The 23047-nt window shown below is 39.0% G+C and overlaps 1 protein-coding gene across 3 annotated transcripts in view; it reads right to left on the bottom strand.

Moving 5' to 3' along the window:
• MACROD2 (mono-ADP ribosylhydrolase 2) overlaps positions 1–23047 on the bottom strand; it is an 852083-nt gene that overhangs the window by 239914 nt on the left and 589122 nt on the right. For all 3 annotated transcript variants that reach the window (XM_041425155.1, XM_041425153.1, XM_041425154.1), the window contains exon 8: positions 15376–15449. In XM_041425155.1, coding sequence (XP_041281089.1) covers positions 15376–15449 — 74 coding nt within the window. The remainder of the gene's footprint in view (positions 1–15375; positions 15450–23047) is intronic.

Below are 23047 nucleotides of genomic sequence, written 5' to 3'. Positions count from 1 at the left end.
ACTCTGAAGAAATGGAACTACCATGAAGGTATAAACAGGTTACATTGAAGCCATTGACTATATTCTTCAGTGGTCATTCAAAAGTGCCTGGTACAATTTTGAGTTTCCTAGTGTCCCATCTCACTCTCCTTCGAAAAAGAACTGCTTCTTTCTCCAGTCTTCAAATCAATCTCAGTGTCTGGAAGACTCTGGTCTTCCAGATACCAAGGCATTTAAAGTAGATTTAGTAATATTTTTATATATTTAACATGGCATATTGTGTTCCATTGACACTGCAGAAAAATGAATTGGTATGTTTTGTTTAAAATAGACATAATTTCCTTTGTCATGGTTTTATGACAATTTCCATCTTTGTTTTCATTTAAATGCTATTAAATGTGTTTGGGTTTGAACAGCCTTTGAGAAATGATTACTGATAAAAACATTTGGATAATGGTTCATCTATTTTTGTACACATGGAGATAGCAGCTATGCCATTCTAGGCTGGATTCTGAAAGGGCAAGAGTCAGTGTTACACAACATCCATGACCCTCTTTTTGTTAATCATTCCTAATCAGCTGTTCCTTTACAAATCAAATTTCTTAGCCCTTTCAGGCATGCAGTGTGATGCTAATGTGTGGCAACAGAATGTTGATTATAGACCACTGGGTAGCACTAGCTGCCCCATTAGTGGCATCCAGCTGTCCAGATTCATGCATGAGCAAGAAGGATTTAATAATTTAAGATGAAGAACAGCAAAATGCCTGTGATGTGAAATGCTTGTGATGCAAATAAGGACAATACAGAAATAATTAGTGCGAGGGAAAGCATCTTTTCAAAGCAATAGTTGAGGTAAATGACTGTAACTTTATTAATCACAATATTAGACACTGGCATTTTCTACAGCATTTTAAATTCATCTGTTAACCTTGTTTCTAGCAATGATGAACATAAAAGCACAGTGTAAGAAACTGGGCATTCCAAGGCCTACAGAGCTAAAAATACCCATTAACAGAGTGAACTGTATTAAAATAATTTAACTGAAACAGAGAGTTCTACTCTTTTGGGATACCTGTGTTTCAGCTGTAGGAAGCAGCAGGGCAACACTGGCTTCAAACTTAAAATGCAGTTAGCATGGGAAAGCTGGTAATTTTTTAGTGTCATCTTTTAAAACAGAATAAGGAAGCTTGAATATGGAGAGTTTCTGTCTTTTTCAATATTAAAACTTTTCCACACCTGCACAGACTACAAAGACCAAAACCCCCCACCACAAGTTTTCATCTGAATTTCAAGTCCATCCCCAAAACACAATGGCAATTCTTCACTTCTGTATCTAATTGCTGTAAGATCTAAAAAGTGCCAAATAAAAGTGCTGAAGGTTGAGATTAGCCCATCATTACTTAAAAGGGAACAGGGTACCATTTTTCTGACTTTATACATCTTGGCCTATATTTCCTTAGGGTACAGAACTCGGCTGTGTGTTACTCTGGTATAATAAACAGCCAATGGTTCCATAAATAGTGGGGTCCAGCTTCTGAGCTGGTGCAAATTGACTTAAACAGAGCTAAGCAGCCTGACACCAGCTGAGGAAACAGCTCTGTAGATCTAATTATACATACAGCAAAAGAGTCACTAAGAACCCTATCTCAGTTCAGCCTATTTGACATAATTAACTGTACAATAAAATGTTCTGTGATCAAATAGCTCAGTTCTTTTGAAGTACTCACTTTCCCTTTCCTGCAATAAGCACATCTAAGAAGAAATTCATTCTTACATCCCTGAACATTTGCAGCTATCCACACCAGAGGCTGCTGTTTTGTGCCTAATCCCAGCTACTCTGGAGAGAAAAGCAAAGTCTCCAGCTGGGTGCTGTGACTGCAGAATAAAACTGCTCCAATGCATAATGTCCATCAGTACAACCAGAGTCATGTCAATCAACAAAAGGGACCAATGCCATGTTCTCCATTTCATTCTACAGGGGCCAGAGTGGTACAGAGGATGGGAAGCTCTCAAACATGGAAAAAATAGTCTGGACTGGAAGGGGTGATAGGAAGGTGAAGGACTTGTTAAATCCTCTCCAGGGCTTCACTCCGCCTCTTCTCTCATCCTCACTCTGAAAACAAAGATGCATTTATTTGAAACTCTCCCCTCTTGGGAGGGGTGAAGGCAGTAATTAGCATGCCTCAGTTACACAAAGGGTTAATTCCTTAAACTCCCTGTCAATTCATTACTCCAAATTTTGACAAAGGCACTTGGATTAAATCCATAAGTAAATGGATTTATGTTGTTTAGTTACTCAGGTTTTAAAACCCCCCAGAGCTCCACTGTGTTACCCTACTCCTACAAGAGCTGATGTGCTATTCCCACAGACAACATTTATTAAATCATTATATCACTGTTTTCTAAACCAACATTCTCTAGGTATTTCAGTAATTTGCCTCCTTGAATCAGGGTATACAGAGCCTGAGAACTACTAAGTTAAACAACTTCTCCTTGGTTATCTTGGTTTTATTTCTCCCTAGAAGCCTTTAAGCCATTCACAGCAGTCCCTGACAGAATGTGCTGGAATACAATAATATATCAATTAACTACAGTCAACCAGCTGCTAATACTATTTCTCCAAAATGTCTTCATTATTAATGGAAAGCATTGTGGTGTGGCAACATGCTCAAAAACTAACTGCCAAAGAAATTATGACCCAGTTCTCTGAATAATTATATTGCATTTCCTAGCATTTTCCTATCACATTAATTAGTAGAGTTGTGGTTTTAAGTTCACAGAAGCAATTTGACCTCTTCTAGCAAAAGCCCACAGAGGCTGCCCAGCCAGCAAAACCTTATAGTTGTCATATATTTTCATTTGAAGAAGCTTTATAAAATATACACCATCTATGGTTTCACATGCATAAATACCTTTATTAACCACTGAATATTTCTTCCAAACCACTTCCTAGAGCATTTAGAAGAAAATAATCTGGAAGAAAATCATCAGCTCAAAATGACTATGTGTGGAATTACTCACACGGGTGCTAATTAATCTAGCTGAAAACTGGGACATGACAGCTCTGGAGACTATCATAAAATAGTCTTTATTGCTTGCACATCACAAGGTCAAACACAGCGTAGGTGTCTGAGGGGGCAGAGCAGCTGAACTGGGGCTGCTTGGTGGCCCTGAGTGTCTCAGGCCAGGTCCAAAGTGACAATGTGTCACTGTCACAAGAAGCGCTCCAGGCGCTGGCACAAATTGACACCCATGCTGGAGCCCCAGCAGCGCTGCCATGGGCCAAAGGGGCTGGGACTGCTCTGCTCTTCTGCTCCCAGACGTTGTCATTTCAGATTGTGCTGACATCTCAACCCATGCACAGCCCAACACCCTTCAGCCTCTTCCTCGTTTCATCCTGCTGGGCAATGTCACTACCCTGGGCAGCAAGGAAATTCACAAAATACCTCAGACATAGGTTGTTTCCAGATACACATGACATTTACCTTCAAATCTCATTATTTTTCTAAACAAATGTAAGTTTGAACACCAATGCCATGCGTAATAAAAAACAATACATCATTAAAACATAAAACTGCTGCATTATAGTTCAGAGACACTAAATGGTTTGATAGCATTTTATGTTCAATTTTGTTTTGAATAACAGCTGTCTGTGCTTCTTGCTGTCCCTGCAGGAAGAAAAATCAAAGCTCATGCAGGAAAAAAATACTATTATCATCCTCCTTTCCAAAAGCAATTCTTTAACTATTCAGTCAATTCAAATCTAAAAATAGCTGGGAAAAAAATACTTGGGAAGAAAAAAGAATGCCTTCTTAATTGCATATTAATTGCTATACCCAATTGTAACTTTCTTTTTTCACTAGCAAGTATCATAATTTGTGCCATTATAAGGCTCTGGAGAATTGTGCCAACAGAGAATGTGCATGTCAAATAATTGATTCAACCTGCCATTTCTCCACAGGGTCAATAAGGAGCAGCTGGACTTGAAATCCCTACCTAAAAACAAAAGCTGCTGCACACAAGATAGACCCAGAGTGGAGGTACAGCCTTTGTTTTCCACATCCTGATCCAAAGCACTCAGCTAAATGCCCAGGCAATAAAGCCAAATATAAATAGGCACATTCACCACTCACACAGAGGGCAGAACAGGGGTGGCTGAAAGGAAGAAAGTGAAAAGAAAGTACAAAAGAGGAGAGAGCATTGCATACTGAAACCTGCCAGATCCTTGTATCAGCAATTAATTTTACTCCATGTGACTGCTTTGGATATGCTGGACATCCAAGATCAACTTTTTCCACCAGCACACTTCAGAAAACCACTGGCCAACAGTGCACTTACATGATCTATGGTACCTCTCCCTTTCAACTAAGATATTTCTTCAACTAAAAATCTGGATCAAACAGCTTCAGCTTCTTAGCACTTCATTTCTAAAGGTCAGGCAATATTCTGGGTAAGAGCCAATGTGAGAATTCCCTACCCCTGCTTATTTCTAGTCCAGGCCACAGAGAAAAACCATACAGGGTCTCCATGGCTGTCCACAGCTAGACATCTGCCCCAGATCTTAGCTCATCTGACAGCAGCAGGATCCCTTTTTTCCACATACACAACATAAAAGGTGACCATGAATGACTAATAAAGACAAGTTATTCATCATTTAGGTGGAAATCCCATTTCACTGGGCAATCTCACACTGAATTAGTATTTTTACGTGGTATTATATACCTATAATTCTTTATTCTCTTAATATCTCAGAAAAAAAATTCTATAGTTGCTTCTTTCCCTCTCAGCTTCTGCTATTTGGAGGCATCACACAAGCTAGATTTATTTTTGGAGTACCATGACTATAAATTGCATGTCATGGGATTGTCCCTCAAAGACATCTCTGTCTCGAAGAGAGCATTGCAGAAACTGAAGCACCACGCTCACACTACCACAAGTGCTAATAAACAAACCACTGTATTTTTTGCAAATGCTTGTGCTTTCAGTGTGGAGCTAATTCAGGCTTTTTCTCTATCTCCTGTAACACTAACACTACCACCCTAGTTGGACCTGAGAATTCCTGTGTGTCCCTTCCAACTCAGAGCATTCTGTGATTCCATGATTAGGGATCCTTGTGTCCATCCTTTCTTGTTAGCAGCCATGATGCAAAAATTCCTTCACTGCAAAAATTCCTCTAGTAAAATTTAGGAAGGATTTGAAGACTAGTGTTAGTCGGCAGAAGCTTTCCCTTTGGGTTTACACTCAGAACACTGAATTACAAGTATCTTTGATAATTTGCAGTACAGCAATTTCTTACATACACAACTCCACCTTGCTAATAAGTGATTCAGTACCAAGAGCATGCCAGGCATTTCCCAAACTCTCATGAAGACTCAGACCCCATTTGAGGTGTCTGAGTGACAAGCATACACACATAAGCAACCTGTAGTTAAGATGAGATTTTATTCTCATATGATATGCCCCATAAAAATTACACTAGAAAAAAAAAGTTTAGAATATTCTACAAATCTAAGCAGGCATATTAATGAGATATTGCAGTTATGCTATATAGCACTGTATCAAAGTTCATAGAATCCAACAAAAATCAAGGGCAGTGGCACCTCAGCTGTCTGAAGGGAAACATATTTGCTTTGTAAATATTAATGAACTTTATATGATGTCGGTAGGGAGAGATTTTAACAGGGAACACAGTCAGCAGGAGAAAAGCAATTTCTATTGTCTCTTCTGAAACATTTCCCAACAGGAGGTTATCATCATACAGATCATATATTATTATATGCAACCCCAAAGGGAGATGTTTGTTTAAATGTCCACAGGGAAGAGGTTATCATGGAACAGGCATCAGGACTGAAGTCAGGGGAGTCAAAGTGCTCTGTGATAAGTTTGTTTCGTTTTAGGTTTAAGCGCCCAACTCCTATAACAATAAGCAACGGTGCAAGTTCAAAGACTTATTTATTTCCACACATGGAGAAAACATTTGACATGCACTTTTGCAAAAAACGCAAAAGCGAAAAGAATAAATGAAATTCTTTGTATAGAATGCATTTTATCTATAAAACAATCCCTCACAATCCAAACTAAAGGATAAGACTATGGATATGCAAATATAAGCCTAAGGTTTTCTAACTTTTTGGTTAGATCACACACCCAAAGGGACTTTAAATGAAAGGTGAAATTTCCAACAGAAAAGGCTGAAAATTACTTATAAAACCCTTCCCCCAACATGAAAATATGTAGCCAGATTGAGGGTTAAATGCACAGTACCTTTTAAGTGTGTGGAAAAACTGTATGGAAGAAACCAGAAAAGAATGCAGAACCTGAAAAATCCCTTCCTCACACATCATCAAACCTAGGAAATTAAGACATGGGTTCCTGAAAGGCCCTAGTTTCCTGCAAGGGGGAGAAATCAGAAAGACACCTATTCCCTTGGATTTACTGAGCATTGATCATGTGGATGAAGATATAGCAGCTGATCCTCAGTATTTCTTTTCAGCCTAAAAAAGAGCAGGGAATGTCCTACCAAGTCTTAGGTCTAATAGCAAAGATGAGACAAATATACTAGCTCAGAGAAGTTCAATACTCCTGGTTCAGAAAAGCATCCCAAATTCACTTCTGATAAATGTAAATTTACTCCTGAATGAAAGTGTGCCACTGAATCAGGATGAACACAGAAAATAAGAGAGACATTGCAACGCTGACCTTGTTATTTACAAGGCATAAGTGCAAGTCAAAGCTGTGCTCTGTGCCATGGAAACTTTCATCTCAACTGTAAAATTATATTGCTTTTAAAGCTACTTAATTCTGCTCTCACCCTCACCCGTATTTATCATCTAATCACTGCTTGTTTTCTACTTATTTTACTAGCCACAAAGTATATTCATCCTTTTCTTTTTTTTTATGTAGGAAAAAAGAAAATAAGGCTTTGAGAAATTAATTCTATTTAGATTTAGTAGCTGTAAACTGTCTATGCTTGTAAAAGGTAATTTTCATTTTTTATCTCATGGGAGATCAGGTTAGAAGCAAGGAGAAACCTGAGTAAGTCTCTGTATGGAGTTTGTTCAAAAACTCTTCCCATGAAGCATTGCTTACAATTCCTGTGGAAGTGAAGAATTTCATAGCTCACCTAATTTATTTTCCATTTTTCATTAAGCCCAAACAAATAAAAGAATCACATAATCTGTCCTGAAGTCTAAGTAGGAAGGTCATATGCACCCTTAAACTGTTCTCACATTTAAATTTAAGCAATTTGTTCTATATTAATTTTCAGTTATTTTATCTTGGAAGCCTGCCATTATTCCCATCTTTGCACAGGTCCTCATTTTCAATGCTTTCCACATCCACAGTGCTCTTCTCAATCTGTTCTGTCATTTCATATTTAATAGACAGACCTATTTTTCACCTTCTCAGGAATACAGTAGGATACAGAACCTATGAAGTATGTGGCCAATATCATCTAACCTATTAAATGTCAGAATCATATATCTCAAACTATATGTCAAGATGCTGAAGTCTAGCAGCAATAAACTCATTCTGTTCCTCATAGGGAATGCACTCTGGCAATAAGGATCCATGTGGGTTTCCTTTTGTGTATATTTGATTGTGACCTACTGTTGATGGCTGATGTGGTTGGAAATGATGGTAGGAATTGGCCAGATCTTAGATGGGAAAATGGAATAAAACTTAACAAAATATTCTATTTACAGTTATTTCTTTCATACCAGTTTGGTTCTTCATAGGGTGATCCAATGTTTGCTTCAGTGTGAGACTCACCTAATGCATTTTTTTTTTTTTTTTTGTATTTTAGTATTATTTCACCCTCATGTTCCGCCTTGGACATTCTGTTTTGGGAAAAACTGCAGGCAAGAGAACTGAATTTCGATCAAACCAAAGTGGCACCTTTCCAGAAGCAAAACAACCGTGTGAGTTTATTGGAAACAGAGCACCCAAAGAAGCCATCACACACTCTGCAGGATGCCAGGGAAGTGCCAGCAAAAACAAGCACGTGCTCCTGTTTTGTGCAGAAGGGCTGCTGCCTGTGCCAGCAGTGCCATCTCCCTCCCTGGGGACTGTGGCTGAGCAGGCAGCCTGGCCAGCAGCTGGTGCCCATCCGTTCCACCTGGTTTATGCCTGCTGGTGACTGCCAGCCAAAGCCACCCCTAGCAGCAGCTTCTCCTATGAGTCTCCCAAAGGAGAATATCTCCACAATGGGAGCCTCCTTGCAAACCTCCACAGAGCAGGAGGAAAACCTTCTCCACTGCCTCCCTCCTCTCACCCCAGCTCAGCACAGCTCCTGCTAAGACCCAGCTGTAACCCACTGATACAGTTCAGTCAGACAGCAAAGCAGAGCAAACATAAACCACAACAGATTTACTAATGTGAAGAGCTCAGAAGCACAACAAAGACTGCTGCAGCAATTTCTCCATTACTCATGAACTATTTTATCCATGAATCTCACTCGAGCTACATGGATTGTTATTCCTTAGTTACATATTCCTACATACACACAGGATGAGGAACACAAGACAATTTAAAGTCCCCAGAAGGGCAGCAACAATAATTGAATCCTTCCGAAAAGAAGGCTGGACCTCTTCTGCATTGTGTTGATTTGAGGAGCCAGTTGAAATGATCAGCTTTCTGGCTGAAAGCCAGTAACAAATAATAACAGGATGCTATCCTGAAATAACAGGATGTTATCCTGATCTTTTTTGTCATGCAAGAAGTAACAAGAAGGAAAATAAAGCCACTGTTTATACTTATTTTTAAAGTATTTTTTTCTCACTGCTCACCACAGATGTAAGGCCCCTCCAAACACCCAGAAATCACAAGAAAAAAAATAAATCAAAGAAACAAAACAAAATCTCAGCCCTGAAGCAGAGACAATTTTGTTAATTTAGCTACACGCCTGTAGAATTTTGAAGCTATCCAGGCTCCTGCTATCGTAACTGCTATTAAACTGTAAGGATAAAAAGAACAAATTCTTTGGCAAATTTCAATTATTAGATAGTTAACTGCTGTAAACAAGAAAGAACCCATGCAGAGCTCTGTTTTGTATTAGTGACACTCATTAGCTGTAGTGGAGCCACTGAAGGTGTTTTTGGTGCAGTACACTAAGGTTAGACAAACCTTTACAAAGATGTGTTCAGTGAAAACATCTACACTATGCATGGATTTCCTTGATCCTCCACAAATTTTAAAGGGAAGCATTGACAGAAAGCCATGGCTCCAAATCATTCCTCCCAGTTTCATTTTGGTCACAAATGAGCATCTCAGAAACCACACGACAGGACACTGGCCTGGGACATTCCCAGCCACCATGAGCTCTAACAGTTCTGTCCAAGAGGGATCCATCCTGCCTGTTTCTCAGTAGCTGTAGCAAAAATACCAAAACCTTTTCAAGTTAATAAATAAAGCATTATGTGTAACAAAGACAGGCTTTGTCCGCTTTGCTTTATCACCCCTCCAACTAAACAGCAGCCTGAAGAACACAGAAGAAAAGCATTGCTGCCTTGGCAGCTGCCTTATCATTTCAGAAAATGAATTGTCTGTAGGGATGATAGTTAGATTTGGGCTTTGGGGACAGCACTGAATCTCTCTGAGCCTGGTGAGAGAGCAGCTATACAGAGCAAGCAAATCATTTAAATTTTGTACCAGTTGAAAAGCATTTTTTTTTCTTGACTTCAGCAAGATGACAGTGGCATGATGGCTGATTTTCATTTCAATCAGAGCAGCATATGATTACCACCTAATTAGAATGTAGAAATAGAAAGGAGATCATTTTTTAACCTACCCAAGAGAACAGTGCTGGGGGAGGGGAGGAGATTATGTTAATCAAGTGATACTGGCATATCAGAGCGACCAAAATAGCCGGATGAATTTTTATCGGCACCCTTACTGTCCTTGAGGATCTGTCAGTGGCTTCAATTGAAACCTGCATTTTCAGAGCTTTATTTCTGAGAAATAAATATTCTTTACAATAAATACAGGCCCAAACAGAAAGATATTGCCTTAGGCATAAATACATATATTTTTGTCAAAATTTCACATGGTTTTGTTGACAACTGTAAAACTGTAAACATGAAAACTAACAAATCAAAAGTAAAAGTCATGCTGTCTTTAAGGGCAGTTGTTTGCATTAATATACATGTTGGAGATTTTTTTTTGTACTTGCTTTCATTAATTAAATAGTGCCAGCTATCTACTGCACTCCTTTCTGGAATACATGTTGAAAGTTAGTTGCTCTGCCCTAGGGAAATCTAACTGAAGTTACATTAAATGGAACTGCATCAGGCAACATTTTCCAAGACATGCTGTCTCCATCTGCATCCTTCTGCAGAGATAAAGCCTAGACCTCATCTCAAGATGCCACTTTGTTTAATTGTCTCTGAAGAATGAAGAGCCAGAATTAGATTGCTGAGACCACAAAAAGAAGGGGGTTAGAGAAATTAAAAACAAAATAAAATTAATGTTTAAATGATCTTTCAGGCAAGCTTGCTTTGTGCAATAGAGAGCAGTGGCAGCTCCCTTTGCTCTGCCCTCCCAGGCAATAGCTGCACATCACAGTATCTCTCTCCAAACTGGTCACCAGAACCCAGCACCATTTTAGGTGCATGAGATATCCTACTTTTAGCTACCTTAGTAGTGGAAAATGCCCCCACATATCATATTTGGATGGAGCACAACACCAAAGGAAGCACAAGTACAGGGCACCCATCTTGGAGTGCTTCTAACTAGAGAAACAGGGGTTTCCTCATGAACATTTTTGTCAGAAGGAGTATAGCAAATGTGATCCTGACCACTTTCCCACCCCCATTAAAACAGAGTTCCACTCATTTCAGCTGGACTGGGATTTGGGTCATCCTGCTTTGCTGGAAATGTTCATTTTTTTTTTGATGTGTGATGATATATAACTGCCTGCTAACAGACAAGGACCTAAGTCTCACTTCAGGCAAAATAAGAAAAAAAGCCCCTCTTCAGCAATCAGTCTAATGAAAAGGAATCAAGAATGTGTTTATTTATTTCTCATTTATGTGCTTTTAATCTGTATCAGTTATTTCAATGGCACCCACAATGCCATTGTACCTTCCCAGTTGTTCTACCAGGCCATGTATTAAATGTTGTGAGACATTGTGCAAGAGAAAGAACAATACTTTGAACTAAATGTGCTGTTAAAATAAAGTCTTTTCTTGAGCAGTGAAAAAGTCCTGAGGCTTTTCATGTCTCTGTACTGTACGATGAGGCACACGCTGAGGTCTTTTTATTTTTCACCCTTTTGAGAAACATAACAAAGCAGAAGTAGATAATTTATATCATTGCAAACATTTCTAGACATCTGCCACAAAAACCCAAAGATAACCCTTTCCCCATCACCCCCAATAATGTAGGGGGTCCAGTATTTAAAGTTGTCATAATGTTTTTGAGTTACAGGAAATCACCTGGCAACACCTCAAACCTTGCCAAATTATCCCAGAAACAAACATTCTGACCTGTTTAAAAAGCTTAATGTGCATTTAAAAATGAATCCTAGGGTGTAATTTCCTAAAGAGTGAACTCCAGTTCTATTTTGTGCTCTGAAGAATTCTATTAAACCTCTAGAGCACTTTGTGCAAAGTGAAAACACAGTTTGCTAAGGAGATAGCCCAGGTGGTCTGCAGTAAATTAACCACTACTGCTGACTGAGGCCATGCTGGGGAGTTTGCTCCAAGGGATTTCTACACTTACAGCATAACATCATTTACCAGCTTCTAAACTAGATTTGTCCCCCTGGCTGCAAGTCAGCAAACCTTGGTGTAAAGCATGGCCAGAGATTAGTTTGACTAAGGGCTTCATTTCAAGAGTGGAAGGGTGCTGCTGCTACGCAAAACTGAGTCCAAACCACTGCTTAAAATATGGTTGTTTTTCCCAGACAACTTTATGCAGTTGAGTTTTAGGCTGCTGGACTGTGGTGGCTGTGTGTTGAGTAAATTACAATAGAAATACCTCTCTGTTGTTTTGTAACAATTAACCTCAGAAATCAGCTAACTCCATTTGCATGGTAATGAGACATTCATCTAAGTGACATCAGAGTTAAGCATGCTAATAAGTTTTTATACAAACACCTGAGGGGTCAAGCACAACCATAGGCTTGGATAAGAAAACCTTTTATTAAATGCAAATCACTTGTCTTTTAAATACTATGACAGAGAAATTTGTAGCACTCTAACTCAGCTTGCAGAAGTCATTCAGGTTACATTTTCGGGCATCTGGGCTGAATAAGGAATATAGCAACTGCTTTATTTATATTTGGAATTAATATAAATATCTAAAAAATCTTCATTATAGCATCAAAGGAAAGAAGTACTACAGAAAGGTAGAGAGGTAAAAACAAGAATATTGCCTTATCTTTCCCGAATTTGTCACAGATTCCTGGATTGCTGGAGGGCAGACAAGAAATGGCTGCTGTAGAGTACAACAAAAGACTTGGAAATTTGTTCGCTTTCCATCTTATTCACCTACCTGTTTTTGCCAGGTATATTGCTATGGAGGCAGATTCCCTGGTGAGCATGCTCTCTATCTTGCACTAAAACCTCTTGAATTCAATCAGTCAATTCACATTCTACAGTCAAGGAGTTTGAGACCTTAGTGAGTGGTTAGGTCCAAGGGTATAACTGGCTGCCAGACACCTTTGGGACTAAAGGAGCAGAACCTTCTCACAGGCAAGGCAGATTGCAGAACAAAGGTTGAGGGAAAGAAGCTGACTTTGATTAATTTAACTCTGGCAGAGGCAAGTGTAGGAGGCCTCTCTTGTTCAGGAGAGGCTGTTAGCAGGACACACCAACTCATCCTGACAGCACAGGCAGTACCAGAGAGCAGGTTTGGTCAGTGGTAACAGGAAAGAGATGCAGACAGCACCCTAAAAAGCTGCCCTCATGCCAGATCGTTAGAGGTTTTGCTCCCAGACTAGAAAATTTAAATATCCAGTGGGTGTAGTGGGAATTGATCTGTCTTTAAGACAGAACTCTGTAGAAAGGACTATATCATATGGCTGAGTGCAACAAGAGGAGACCGTATTTAAGCACAGAAAGTCCTCTTAATTCCACTGCTGTATGATGAGATACTTTGGGGAAAAGCTTGGTTAATGTATAATATTACTACACAAAACAAAAAATCTAGTCCAAGGGATTAAGTGTACACATCCCTGGAAGTGTTCAAGGCCAGGATGGGGCCCTGAGCAGCCTGGTAAGGTGGGTAGCATCCCTGCCTATAGCAGGGGCTGGAATTAGATGCTCTTCAAGGTTCCTTACAATGCAAAACATTCTGTGGTTCCATAAAAATATAAAATGGATCAGATTGACACCTGGCACAGAGCTACATCAGTTCTTTTAAACCAGGTAACTATGCTCACATTGCTATATGCATTAAATGACAGAAACCCAGTAACTGTATGCTTCCCAAAGATCCCTTTTACTGCACAAGTTACTGCTGTCTCCAATAAAATAAAGTATCTTTATTTTGCTGCTGTCCTGTTTACGACATGTAAAACATGTCAGTAAGCCACAATCTAAAACTTAAGCCAATGGATTGTGGAAAAACTTTAGGAAGACAGTAAGCTTAATGTGAGAAAGTACAAAGCTGTGGATAACCAAACCTTCAGAATCTATCTTGAGAGAAACCTAATACTCCACTTCCTTTCAAAATCAACAAAAACTCTGGGGGAACAGCTCTGAGTCATCATCATCATCAGTAATATGCAATAATTGCACCACCCATATGTCTTCAAGTACATCAGAGTGAGACCTCAGCTTGGCAAGGCTGGGATTCAGGATGTTAAGAAAAACACATTTAAGATAACAACTATGATCTGTAATAGTGCAAATTGAAAAAACAACAGTGGTATAAGATGAGTGGGATAACTTTAAATAATTGCTTTGTATTTAGGACAGCCTGGGCTCCTTTTACTGTCCAAATATTATAAACGACAGCTACTTATTTACAAGTAATTCTGGTTAAATTGGAGTTTGGGAGGAGTAAGGCAGGAGGTGTATACACAATACAGACTCAGCTTTTGAGGAAGAAAAGCTTATTTCTGGAGCAAAAACCAAAACCAAAACTTTTAGCCTATTTTTTTAAATTGTGTGTTAAAAATGAAGCTAGGAGAAATTATAAGATGGTAAACACCACAAACATATTGGTTTTAACCTTACACATCAAGATTAAAATTACAAAAAGACAAGATCTCAAAATGTAAGTTTAGGGCTAAGCTGATGAGATTTAGACCCTAATAGTGTTAATCAAGTCTGTCCACCCAAAACTCCTGCTTCACTGCTCAGCTTTCTAGCTGTGGGAAGCAACTGTGACAGCAGCAAAAGCCACATCAACCAACTCAGTGCTGCAAAGAATCAGTGTCCAAACAGGTATGCCCTCCTTAGTGCACCTCCAGGTTTGAAAACCTCAACTGCACCGCTCAAATCTCAACATATTACTTCCTTTCAATCAAAATTTGGCAAAAAATCCAAACAAAACCACAAAACCCTGCTAAATTCATACCCTGACATACCAGATTCTTGGGAAAAAATAGGCTCCATGAATATATTGCTAGAGGAATATATTACTAATTATGTCCTTGTATGCAGTGCTTCTCCACTGAATGCTTTGCTCAATGTTTTCAGACAAAATAACAAACAACTTAACAGTCTGCATCTGCTGGCTATCATCATGAGGAAACAGGTAGACTGTCAGTTTAAGACATGATGGTTTTTTTTTGTTTTGCCCTTTTTTTGCTGCACTTCTCCAATCCAACACTAGGAACAGAGAAAGGCAAACACTGGAAAGGGGAGTGATGCAGATCATTCTGTTAAAAGCAATTTTTGTCTTGTACAAATAATCACTCACGTTGCCACTGGGAGATGACCAGTACTACTAAAAATTAGTGAGTGTTTCTGGGAAAATTAACACTTAACAGTAAGCAAACAAAAAAATTACTGAAAACACAAAATAGGAACCTACAGCTCTCCACTGTAAAGTGACCTCTGGAACACCACTGACCTTTGGTGGCCGTTTCCACTGACAACTGGTATGCACACTTCCTTTCCAAGAATCTCCTCATTATTACCCAAAAACTCTGATACTCAGAAACAGCTTTGGAAGAGAACAGTCTTCTGCTTTGCCAGGAAAGATTACAATGCACAGGAAATGCACAGTATGGTTTCAAACAAAGGTATTTCCTTTGAATTCTGGTATAGCTTTTAGATATAAAAAATCTTCTCCTGGCTATACTGTCCTGACCTGACTTTACTGGTCTTAAGACTAAATAATAAAAGACTTCAAGGTTCAAGCCTATGTTTACTCTTTTCACAGTTTTGGAGTCAAAGACCATAACCTTAAACAGAAATTTGAAAAAAAAATTATTTTATTCCATACCTCATTGTGATTCTTGCTTAACCATTCCTTAATAGTGCTAAGGGCAATGACAGCAGCAGGCTCATTTGGAAAACCTAAAAAAGAGAAGAAATGGGAGATAAATAAAAGGTATCATTTCTTTTCTATACAAGAAAATAAAAATCTGGGCTTTTTATCTTCCTATTCTTTAAAATATTTTGGAATTACAGTTGGTCAATTCCCTTCTTCGCAGGTTTGTATAAAGGTTTTAGGCAACATCTGTTACATTTTTGCCCAGCTAAATAAATTGAAAATGGGCACAACAATGCTTTATTGGATTTTTTTTTCCTTGACTCTAGTTAAGAAAAGTCCACTGCTCAAGAGAAGACGAAACAATACAGAGCTATACATGTGTCACACTAGGCAGGCAAGCATTCAACACATACATCACAGTAACAAATACTAGACTTACATTTCATGGCAGCAAGAAAAATTCAGACATTTCTTAAGGCATAAGGGCTTTCTTAAGGCTTTCTTTTTTTTTAATCCATCTGTCAGCAAAACTATACCACACTATGACCCCAGTGCCATAAGCCTTATAAAGAGAAATGCTTGATTTGTAAATCTCTCAATTTATGACCTGAATCATAACAAACAACTCTGGAAATTAAAGAATTCACAAAGCATAAGCATATGAACTTAAGACCTTATGTTGCATGATACATTAGCAATAGTAATTCCCCCCCAGCACTAAACAGTAACAAAACTCTTTCCAGGGATACAGACTTTTTGCTTTGATGGTTTCTACCTATCAAATCCATGGATGCTTTTATTACTTAGGCACCTTAATTTAATTTTCCTTTAAATTCCTAACTTGGGGGCAGCAAATCATTTCTGTGAGGATTTAAAAGTAAAACCCCATAAGCTGTATGAATTGCTCTCAGCAGGTTAGATTAACAGAACAGGCTTTGAAGAGGTGGAGCTGCAGGCACAGTGGACAAGCAAGCAACAGGGTTAGAAAGAGTCATGAAATTTGGCATACAGCTGTGCAGATACAGCCTTTCTTACATCACACATCACCCTTGAACCATAAACTGAAACACAGATACTGCAAAAAATTATAAATTTTCAGCTGACTTATGTTTTCTTTAACCCTTTTTCAGAATTTGTGCAATGCAAGATTAGGAAAAAACCCAACCGAAACCAAAATCCCTCCACAGAATCACATTCCCAAAACATCACTCCCTGTAAATTGACTCTGCAAAGATTTTCTCCAGCAGCATGTGTACTGTTCTGAAGTGACAGATGACAACAATTCATCAAGAAAAACAAGTAAAATAGTCAATTTTGGATAAAACCAACATTTAGCATGTGCTTCCTTTGAACACATTTCTCAATAAAGCATACTTTTACTTCTTAAAAATATAGTTACCAAGTCCAAGATAGAAAACTAGCTTAGACCCTACAAATGTTACTGTGGATACTTCTATTGCAGCTGGGAAAATAAATTCTTGTAACATTTAATAATGCTGCTGATATCATCAAGGCATATGTCTCATGACACCAACTAACGACCACTAACGAAACCCAAAGTGGGGACTTCCAACAGCCTCATTTTCATAATACAAAATAACAGAGCTCTGAGCAGACCATCTGCTCACATTAGTAATAACCTAGCTAACAAACTGGGGCTTTTTCACATAGAAATTCCATACCCTGAGTGTGGTAGCTCTGCCTGGACATAAAATGAACACCATGCAGAGGGACAAATGCATATTTCAGACAACTGATATACTATTGTTTATGCACTGAATGGTTTATTTTCAGAACAATTCTCCCTCCAGCAAGATTAACTTTTCAGGCTTGTTTTTCACTCCCTTGCAGCAGGGTAGTTGGCCAAAATGGTGATAAAGCACTGGGTATTGTATAGACTCTCTCCATAAATTGTACACTGTTTAGAAACTGCTGCCATACTAACCAGTCTTAAATAGAACCTTATCTAGAAAAGTGGTTTTCAATTACTACTAAATCACCACAATGTAAAGGAAACAGTTCAGCAACCTAAATAAACAGCTTTGAATTCTGTGTGTGATTTCAGAAAATACGCTAAAATCCATCAGAGCCTTTTATGATCGGCCACTCCCCAAAGAGAATAATCTAATTAGTATTTTATACACATTCCTGAAAATTTTATGGAAAGGATTATCTTACTGACTATATGCAGAAGCAGGATGGAATTAGCCTCCTGTTGCAAACCTTGCACCAGCACAAAAGCCCCTGTGTCTCTGATTCTCAAACAGAAAAATATTTTTGTTTATAGGACTTGGTTAAAGGAAGATAAAGCAAGATGGGATCTGTTAAAACATGCTTTTGCATTGTTTTTATCTCTAGCCTACATTTGCCTGCCATAACATTTCTGGTTTGCTCCCATCTGCACCCTCTCTTTCCCACTTTCAGTGAAAAAGCAATCTCAGGAAGCACGTGGGAATCAAATTACTTGAGAGAAATGAGCTCGAGATGCCTCACAGTTTACTGACTGCTGGAGCAGCAGCTCAGGCAATTCTGGCTAAAGGCTCAATTTCACAAAAGATAAAACAGGTAAAGTAATGAGTGACACTGGGCCATGTTACTGCAGTGAGCGCTCCTCCAGCATACTGAAAAGGACAAGGGCACAGAAAAAGCACACATTGGCCATGAGGTACAGGACTTCACTGTGTTTATTTGCCTGGAGAAAAAGAGAGGGTTGGCAGGTCATATGTCATGGACAGGTGTGTGGCAAAGTGCACCGACCCACAGACACAGGTACCCAACTTGGACTGAGCTTTTTACATCCCCCACTGCCACAGCGGACACCTCGGCAACATACCCAGCTATACCAAAAAACAGAGCAGGCTGTGTCCGCTTCCTGAGGAGCTGCTTCAGCAAATGACAATTTTACTGCCACCATCTGCATTTTGCAGTGCCAACTGATCACATCTCACCATCCATTACCAGGATCTCAGCTTCTCAAGTACAGCAAAATCCTGGATATGAGCAGCCACTCCTCTGGTGCCCCTCTGAGTTTAGAAGCCACCCTTTACAGCACAGCTTTCATCACCACAGCTGATGGCACAGTGGGTGCAAGCCTTCCACGTGAGTAGGAACGAGGGTGTGCACCTTGCTACCACCACATAAAGTACACCTCATCTGAACTCTGCTGCTTCTGGGATGTCTTTGCATGGATACTACCCACAGTGACAGCCTAGGAAAGCTTTGAGAGGTCTTCAAACTTACAAGATCTGCAACTCTTTCCAGGGCTTTACCAACTTATTCCTGGAAATTGTAACCCTGACCTGTGAAACAGCTGGCAAAGCAAGCTCTAGGCTGTGACAATCCTTGCAGACATCATGGCCATAATTTTCCTACAAAGGCATGATAAGATATGGCAGAATGATTTGGGCGTATCTGATATGAAATAAATGTGCTGTTTTAGAGGACAAGAGTGTGGAGGAGAACTAAGACAGTAACAAAAGATACACACTGACATTCCCATTACATTTCGTGTTTCTTCCCTGGAATGCAACTGGTAAGAATGTAAGTCATCCTGTTTCACCAAAATACACAAAATACACAATTAATTCCCTGTTGTTAGACACCCTTGTGTAAATGCTCAGTCTTTTGTGCATTGGGGGATTCAGTGGAGAAACATTTACTAATTCTGAATGTCTGTTACTCTGCCTAATTTATCTGTGCAGTATCAGAAAAACATATACCAGTAGTCCACAAAATCATGGAGTATTCTGAGTTGAAACGTACCCACAAGGATCACAGAGTCCAACTCCAGCCCTGCACAATGTTCTTCAAAGCATAACAGAGCAAAAGGGTTTTGAGACACAAAACTAACAGAAATCTATTTCAGGGACTCCTGAACTTCATGGAGATACTGGTAGCTTTATCTGCCTTTTACTGGGCTTGATCCAATCTTACAAAGGATGTCTAACTTACAATCAGGTAATGCCACTTCTCCATGAAAAGCCCATTAACAAAACATAGGTATTAAGTAATCAAACTTTATTATGATCTACCTGAGGATTAAGATAACAGATTATAACAGGAGGGCTATAATACTAACAAGCAAATGTCAATCCAGAAAAATCACTTCAGTAGCTGTAGCAATAAGAATTACAATTCATCAGTTCAACTGAGATGCCTAATGTTTTCTGTAAATCAACCCTTCCTGGTAAAAAAAGATCTATATCCTTTTTTGCTACCACAGCCTAAGTGCTAGGCAGGTTTTTATTAATTTAAAATGTTCCCTCCTCTATGGATTCTAAAAGGTTCGTCACGGGCTTAATATTCTTATTTGGCAGTTTTAATGGTTTAATTTTGAAGCAAATCACGAAAATAACCAAATGCACATCAACACAAATAATCATTATGTATTTTCATATTTTTCTCAGAAAAATATCTACACTGGCATATTTGTGCATATATCAAGATGTAACAGTTTGCAGACTGTTCCTGTGTGCTAAAATCAACCCTGAGTCCCACAGCTTAATCAACAAGACTGTTAAAATGGAAAAACTTCCATGTTTTAAGTTTATAAATTTGTCAGTATGTTTACAGATATATAAATTATGCTCTCCAAATAGTAGCTTGTCACATTTTTAAACTGGGGGACTGTATTGAAGGCCATCTCTGCAGTCAGTATGACAGGGTATCTCCACCGTGCATCAAGTACTTGCTATGTGGGAATCATCAGCACCAGATGGCATGGAATACAAAGATGCTATAAAGGAAGTAAGTGGGAAAGAAGAGAAAAAAGGGAAAAAAGGTACTTCGAATTTATTCCATACATGTTCTGAAACCTGATATTATTGTTGGTACTGTAAATACCTTCTGAATCGCAACCAACACATAAATAACTGCGCTTCATTATGGCCATGTGGGTTAAGGCCAGCTATTGGCAACGCAGATCACAGTGCTTAGAAATAAAAGAGAACAAATAAGATGCACAGCCCAGCATGCCTGAGGTAGGGTTAACTCAATACATCCACTTGTCCTTCAGCTGTGAAATAAACAGATAATCTTGCAAGTGATCCCATATAATCATCTTGTCAGAGATATATTTTAGTAGTCAAAATGAGTTCACTCATGAATTCATGTTGATTCCCATTACCATGGTAAATCCATTCTGTTTGGAAAGAGATGATAGTATTCTACCAAAAAAGCTTATTGTATTGCTATTCTTGAGCTTTTTGCTTTTTTTCACTCATTCTTCTTTTTCTTTTTCTTTTTTTTTTTTTTTTAATAACCATTGTCACACAGTGATTGGATAAACAAAGTTCCTACCTTGATCATTTTTTGTGGACTCTCATAACTTGGAAAGAAAGTACCCTCATTTGGATCAGCTATGTTGAAGACTAAACTGAAGAGCCATGAATCTTCTGCTAAATAACCTACCTTGCCTTATTGAACTCATTCAGCCAGAGAAAACCTTATTTGCTATCCACTCAAAAACTAACTCTAAGAAAGGGGAATTAAGTACTGTGAAAAGCCAGTAACCTTTCTGTTACCCAAGAAACAAAGCTGCCCCAATTCACTGCATCCTTCACAGACTGTGCTACAGTAATTAATTATCATTCATGTAAAATAAAGAAGGGGAAATAAGACATTTACAAAATGCATAAACAAAACATTATTATGAAGAAATCATTATATGCTTCTCAATTGCTCCCAAGAAAGGTACAAACCTCTACCTCTAAAGTTTTTCCTTGAGTGAAAAAATTCAGCAGCAACAGAAAACTACGTGCAGTTCCTGAAGAAACATTTCCACTTGCATTCAACTGACATGACAGATGCAGCTGGTGGAAGGTGGTTAATAAAGAAACTCACAAGAACTTTTCTGCTCTGATACAGTGACACAAAGCTGGTACAGAATTGAAATAAGGGAGAGCCTTTCTTCATCCACAGAAATGCAATGGGTAAGACAGGGATCCCTGGTTAAGTCAGTCAGGGTCAATGCTGGCACCAGGGAGAATGATGAAACTCACACAAACCAGTAAAATAAAGACAAGTTGGAGGTCAAGATACATGGATTCTCTTGGTAACAGGGCTTGATCAGCTTTGGCTTGTCAGGAGAAGTGTGCTGGCTGACAGGGGCCTCTTGTCTGATCAGCACATCAACTCACCTGCACCATCTACAGCTCAGGTGCTCCTCTGTTGTATATCTGGGCTCAGCTTAGGGCTGCGGCTGAAATAAACTGTTTGCCAAAAGGTGGCTACAATGCAAGATGAACTAGGTCACAGCTGTTTTCTCTGAATTACACAATATCACACCATGCTTCACTTCACACTCTGCCATGTTGATATCCTTGGAAAAATAGCTGCCATATAACTGTGTTACAAGTGTCAGCTGAACAGAGACTTGCACTGTAATCATATAGGTCATGTGAGCAGAGGCTTGCACCAGTAAGTCTAAAGATTCCTCTGAAGAAAAATTAAATTTTAAGTTTACTGAGTTGTTTGATACTTATTAGCATTGGAAGGGGGGAAAGGTTTTAGTGAAAATGCATTTACACTTGGACTACTGAGGAGGAACAGTGCTCCCCTACGAGTACCTTGCTGCAAGAAGTGTCATAATGCTGTTCTGAAGGGGAGCTGCATGTGTGTAAGAATTTCACTCTTCTGCAGTAGTAGTAGATTTTTTTTTTTATTAGAAGTCTAGGTTTTGGTTTCACTTTTCCAGCATTTGTAAAGGAGTATGCTTGCAGGGTATACATCATGGAGAAATGGATTCTGTGGCAGTCTTGTAATAAAAACATAGCAAGCAATACTTGGAGACTCTGGGAAGCAAAACTGCTTTGTAGCTGTGCTGTTTGCTGCGCTGTGTGATGGAGCTTTTCTGTCTGTCAGGGAATTTCTAATGCCCAAGCAGAAAATTAGGCTTCAAGATGAGCACAGTAGGGGAAAGAGCAGACAGACACCAGTGCAACACTAAAAGCAAAAAGATCCCACTGCTCTGGCCATTAGCATTCTCCTATGGGAGGAGAAAGCCTACACAATGCAAATGCAAGAAGATCTACACACACAGGTAGTTTTGCAATTATAAAATCTGCCTATGAGAGTGTATATGCAATGTCTGTGTAAAGTACACAGCTGTTTAAACACACGTATGCAGCTGTTCCTGCGCTCAAACACATCATTCTCCTTTAAATACACTTTATACCATAACCAGAATTGCTATTCCAGAAACAACTGTTGTACAAAGAAATGTTAATTGAAAAAGATCTCAAAGTGTACATGAGCTTCCTAATGCAGAGTATTAAATCTTCTATTGTGCCATATATAACAAGCAAGTTGGGTTTTAGGGTGGCAACATAATACAGCCAAAGTAATTTGAAACAAAGTGTTAAGCACAAGTCAGCTGTGAAATCTCCCATCATACACTGAATTGCACAGCAATGGGATATTGGCTTCGGTGGAGTTACAATTCCAACACGGTTAAATATTTATTCTACCCACTGATTTAAATAAAAATGTCCTGTTGTTCTCAAGTGCAGCTAAGTGTAAGGAATCAATCCTACCTTCCTAAAATGTCTTGCTGATGCCACAGGAGAATAAAACCCAACCAAACCAACCCCCATGCACCCACACGCGCTGAATTCCACTTGAAACTGTACTTGCTATTGAAATGTGTGGTCCAGGGCATTGGACCTCCTCAACCTACACTGAC

The sequence above is a fragment of the Onychostruthus taczanowskii genome, unplaced genomic scaffold, assembly GCF_017590055.1.
Source record: "Onychostruthus taczanowskii isolate IOZ18803 unplaced genomic scaffold, ASM1759005v1 scaffold87, whole genome shotgun sequence".
Taxonomy (NCBI): Eukaryota; Metazoa; Chordata; class Aves; order Passeriformes; family Passeridae; genus Onychostruthus; species Onychostruthus taczanowskii.
This window is presented reverse-complemented; position numbering and strand designations above follow the sequence as displayed.